General features: G+C 56.1%; 1 protein-coding gene across 1 annotated transcript; it reads left to right on the forward strand.

The window, feature by feature from the left end:
* Window positions 1-29: 29 nt before the first annotated feature.
* On the forward strand, window positions 30-4,049 carry Slc35g6 (solute carrier family 35 member G6). Its single transcript, XM_060363432.1, has 2 exons — window positions 30-2,406; window positions 2,851-4,049. The coding sequence occupies exons 1-2, from the start codon at window positions 2,338-2,340 to the stop codon at window positions 3,844-3,846; spliced, it is 1,065 nt and encodes a 354-aa protein (XP_060219415.1). The 5' UTR covers window positions 30-2,337; the 3' UTR covers window positions 3,847-4,049.
* The last annotated feature ends 1,246 nt before the right edge of the window (window positions 4,050-5,295 follow it).

A 5,295-nucleotide genomic window follows, 5' to 3' on the forward strand; every position in this document is an offset into this window, starting at 1 on the left:
CGGAGCCTGGAACTCTGTCCACTAGTGGAAAGATCCACTCCTGTGTCCTTGCCTATAAACGCAGAGGCCTTCGTGCGGGCCTCCTGGCGCGACACTGCCGCAGACCAGGCAGAAACCTGAGAAACAGCAAACACAGAAACCATATTCCTGAACCACCGTTGAGACATCCTACAGACTCCCCCCCTGGAGTTGCAAAATTAAAAACTCTGGAGAGGCCTAGCATGATGTTGCTGGGGGGCAGAGGCAGGTGGATTTCTGTGAGTTGGAGGCCAACCTGCTCTAAGCAGCAAGTTCCAGGTCAGCCAGGGCTACCTAGTGAGAGGTCTCAAAAAACAAAACAAGCCCCACCCCGCACCCCAAAAGAGAACACTTCAGGAGACAAACTCTCAAAAGCCTCCCTGGGGGTGTGATGGCTCAGGCCTGCACTGGGGCAGCCAAGACAGCTCAAGGCCGTGCTGGCCACTAGCAAGTCCAAGCCACTCAGACCTGACAAGCTACACAGCAGCCCCTTTTCTAAAGAACGACAGCAACAAAACGAACAAAACCCACAGAAACTGAAGCTAAACACGGCACCTGCCCCGAGCCTATAATCCCGAGCACTTTGGCAGACAGTGGCATGAGGACCAAGAGTTCAAGGCCCACAGAGGGCAACAGTGAACTTGAGGCCAGCCTTGTATCAAACCAAAGAGAAAGCGAGACAGTGAGGGCTAGAGTGAGGGCTCAGTGGTTAAGAGAGAGAACTGTTCTGTCAGAAGACCCAAGGGTTTATCTCCCAACACCCAGCTGCCGCTCCAGGGGACCGGATATTCTTGGCCTCCGCAGGCACCTGCATTTATGCACACACTCTTACACAGGTGTCTACACATACACATAACTCACTAGAATAAATTTTGGGACTGGAGAGGTGGTTCAGCCTGCACACTCATGCACACACACGCTTGCATGAACACACACACACACACACACACTCATCTTTTCTCTTCCATTTTTGTCTTTGTTTGTTTGAGGCAGGGTCTCACTGTGTAGCCCTGGCTGACCTGGAACTCACTACGCAGATCAGGTTGTTCTGGATCCACTTTTGCTCCCAAATGTTAGGATTCAAGGCGTGCGCCACGATGCCTGTCTTCACAGGAAATTATTTAAAAAGAACCTGGGGCTACAGAGACGGCTCAGTGGGTAAGAGTGCTGGGCTGACCATCCAGTCTCAACTCTCAAACTCCACAGGGAGCTTTACAAACATCTGTGACTCGTTTCAGGGGACCCCACACCCTCTTCTGACCCCCAAGGGCACCAGGCACATGCACGTGGCTCCCAGACAGGAACACAGGCCACACACTGATGCGCATAAGACAGAATGTAAAAATAAGAATAAAAACACAGAGAGAGAAGCATGAAGGCCTGGGCTTGAGCCCCAGAACTCAAGTAAAAAGGCTGGTCAGGGGGGGCGATCGTCCAGTGTAAGGCCCCGCGGTGAGAGCTGGAGGAGCCCCAGGAGCACTCAGGCCAGTTACTCTGGCATTTACAGAAGCACACAAGAAAAAGTGTCAGTCTCAGGCGAGCTGAAGGTGAGGACTGAGCGCCACAGGCTCAAGGTATCACATCACGTGCTCACGTGCTCACGTGCACACACACACACACTCACCCAGACAGAAAGGAAGAGAGGAGGCCATGTAGGGGTCCTGCAGGCTTGTAATCACAGGGTAGGAGACACGGAGGCAGGGGGACCCCTGGGGTTCTCTGACCAGCCAGCCGAACCTTCATTGGCAAGGTTTGGCCAATGAAGACTGTTAAAAAAAAAAAAAAAAAAATCAGAAGGCAGACACAGCCTGAAGGAAAATATGTGATGTCACCCTCTGGCTTTTATATTCATAGGGACGTGAACACACACAGAGAGAAATCAAAAAGAAAAAACACAACCCTTGTAAAATGAGGCAAAACATAAACCAAATAAACCAAAATCTGTTTTATTACAGAGCTAGAGGGGGAGGGGACAGGAAGGAAGAGAGAATGAGAATAAACCTGGAGTCATAGCAACAAAGAGAGAAGAGAAGCCTGGACTGGTGGGACACACCTCCTAACATCCTGGTCAAATAGTGAATTCCAGAATAGCCTGGCCTACAGAACGAGCTTGCCTCTTTCTCCTCTCACCCTCAGAACTCATCCCAAACTAAAATCCAGAAAAGCAAACCAACCCCCAAAATAAACAAAAAACAAAACAACAACCAAAAGAAAAGAAAAGAAAAAAAAAAAACAGAATTGGAATTAATGAGAAAATAGTCCCTGCCCCCTCAGGAAGGTTCCAGGGAAGAACCTTACCCCCACTCCAACCAAGTCACAATGGTCGGAGCTCTGAAGGGGATCAGGCAACCAGACCCAGGAGGAGATGGGGAAGGCCAAGAAGAGACGGTGAGTACCGGGGCAAAGGGGAATAGCAGATCAGGGCAGCGGTCAGGATCTGGATATTCCCCTCCTCCTCTAAACTTCCCAGTGGTCCAGGAGACTCCGACAAATGCAGTTCCTAATGATGCTCCCAGAAGTCCCTGGAGCCCGTGACATCATGTGGGTACATAGCATCTGAAGCTAACTCCCTTTCCTCAAAGGAGCAGAGCATCCCCGGGTCCTTTTTCCCTCCCAGAGGAACAGGATGCGCCCTGGACTGTCCACTCCCTGCTTCCTGCTTTAGACGCTCAAGGCCCACACTGCACCACCTCATCCATCTTCCGGCCCTCTCTAGCTCCTATGACTTCCTCTACCGTCCTGAAGGGCTGTGATCTCAGCCTGGCACTCACCCTACCCTAAGCTGCCTGGGCTGTGGTTGCCCTCCTGTCCGAGCTCCTTTCTCCTTGACAGAAGACCCGTCCTCCCTATTTCACCTGGCCATTGCTGTCCTCCACTCCAGCCGGCCTCCCCTCGAGCCATCACCAGCGTTGCGGGCCCTCTGATGCCACCAAGGGCCTGTTTGTGGCCCTGCTCGGTGGAGGCCTGTCTGCTGGCTTCGTGGGCCCGTTCTCCAGAATGGCCTACCAGTCCTCCCACTTGCCCTCGCTGGAGCTGCTCATCTTCCGATGCCTCTTCCATCTCCCCATCGCCTTGCTACTCAAGTTCCGAGGGGATCCGCTGCTGGGGCCTCCTGACGTCCGGGTTCGGGCCTTCCTTCACGCCGTTCTCAACGTCCTCAGCATCGGCTGCGCCTACAGCGCGGTTCAGGTGGTGCCGGCCGGCAACGCGGTCACTGTTCGCAAAGGTTCTTCCACCGTGTGCTCGGCCCTCCTTGCGCTCTGCCTGGAGAGCCAGGGCCTCAGCGGCTACGCCTGGTGTGGCCTCTTTGGCAGCACCCTCGGGCTAATCATCATTGTGGGACCTGGACTAGAAACATTGCAAGAGGGGACTACTGGGCTCTATATGGCCCTGGGCTACATCCTGGCCTTCCTGGGAGGGCTGGCTCTGTCACTGGGGCTGCAGGTTTACCGGTCTCTTCGCTTCCCCTCCTGCCTACCAACCGTGGCCTTCCTGTTCGGCCTGGTGGGAATAATCGTCTCTGTACCGGGCCTCTTTGTGCTGCAGACGCCGGTGATCCCGCGGGACGTGCTGAGCTGGAGCTGTGTGGTGGCCGTGGGGCTCCTGGCACTGGTGTCCTTCATCTGTGTGAGCTATGCGGTCACGAAGGCCCACCCCGCCCTGGTGTGTGCCGTGCTGCACTCTGAGGTGGTGGTGGCTCTGATGCTGCAGTACTATGTCCTCTATGAAGCTGTGGCGCCCACCGACATCATGGGGGCCGGGGTCGTCCTGGGCAGCATTGCCATCATCACTGCCCAGGACCTCAGCTGCCAGAAGAAAGGGCAGTGAAGCGGACCGGAGAGCCTGGGGAGGGGGGCGGGGGTAGACAGAAGGAGAGACTGGAAGGCCTGGACAGGAACTGGGGTGCGGGGCCGGTGAGAGGGCTCAGCAGGTAAAGGCTAGTGCTACCAAGCCTGATCTCACATGGTAGATGGAGACAACCAGCTTCTGCAAATTATCTGCCCTGCGTGTGTGTGCTCTGGCATGCTCACCCACGCAAAAAATAAAAATATTAAAGAAAACCAGCTGGTGTGGAGAGGCTGCCCTAGGATTCAAGGTTGATGTTGGACTTGGTGGAGAGGGTTTCCTGAAGCGAGAACAGGAAACCAGGGTATGAATTTGGGCCGGGAACAGGGAATAAGGGCATAATCAAGCAGTGAACTCTCAGATTCAACGACTGAGGCAGCCTGGTAGTGGGCCAAGGCGAGCAAATGGCCAGCAATCCCACAGACAGGAAAGGGCAGAGCACTGGGGATCAAGTATGCAGGCTGTACGGGGAACAGCCAGCCCTGGGGGAGGGGAGTGTTCCTTTTCCCTGGGGCGATATTTTTCTTCCCTCAAAGCTGACGCTCCCTGTCCGAGTGGGTGACGTAACACTGACATCAAACATGGGTCACTGTGGCTGTGCAGTTGCCGTCTGCTTTGGAAGAGTAGTAGACGCGCTCTTATTGGAGACTCCCTTGAAACACTCAGCCGCCTCCTCGTTTCTGAAAATAGCCTGGAAGGTGGAGGATTTCCTAAAAGTTCACATTCCTTGACCCCAAATTCCCCAGGACTTTCGTATTCTGCCCGGGCCGCTAATCTGCTTTTCTCGGTCGCGTGATCTGAGGCTCTCGGGTAGCAAGCCATCCTGTTTCCAGATCAGGCCTGCGAGCTCAGGAGAAGCTCGGGCTGGAGATCCGGGGCCAGGGCTTCCTCCCCCGGAGGACAGGAGGTACCCCGCCATCCCGGGAGGCCTCTCGACAAACATCGGCTACCGCGGGCCAAATGCTGGGCCCGCCATCTTGTCTGCCGAATGCATATTCAGATAATCTGAATATTCATGAGGAGGCCGACCCCGCCCCGCCCCCGGAACCCGCGCCTGACGGGCCCCGCCTCCATTATCGACGCGTAGAGCAAACCATTTCCAAGCCGGGAGGGGGGGATGCTAATGAGACACACTGGCCGAAAGTGCGCCTGGACGCCGAAGCCGGGTCCAGGCGACCTCGCCTTCTCTTCGGTCGCGTGAGCCGTCGGCTCGAGCGCACCGGAAGCCGGCGCCGGGGAGCGGCAGCGCCCCGAAGGCCCGGCGTCCGCCCGGCGGAGGGACGCCCAACCGGGCCGCGGGTCCACCACCCCGGCGCGCGCGCTCCGTGCGGGCCGCCGCGGGCGGCCCCGTAGCGCAAGGGAGGGCGGGAAAGGAAGGGGCGGGACGCCAGGGCGAGTCTATAAAAGGCGTCGTTCGGCCGGTTCTCTCCT

The sequence above is a fragment of the Meriones unguiculatus genome, chromosome 11 (assembly GCF_030254825.1).
Source record: "Meriones unguiculatus strain TT.TT164.6M chromosome 11, Bangor_MerUng_6.1, whole genome shotgun sequence".
NCBI classification, from domain to species: Eukaryota; Metazoa; Chordata; class Mammalia; order Rodentia; family Muridae; genus Meriones; species Meriones unguiculatus.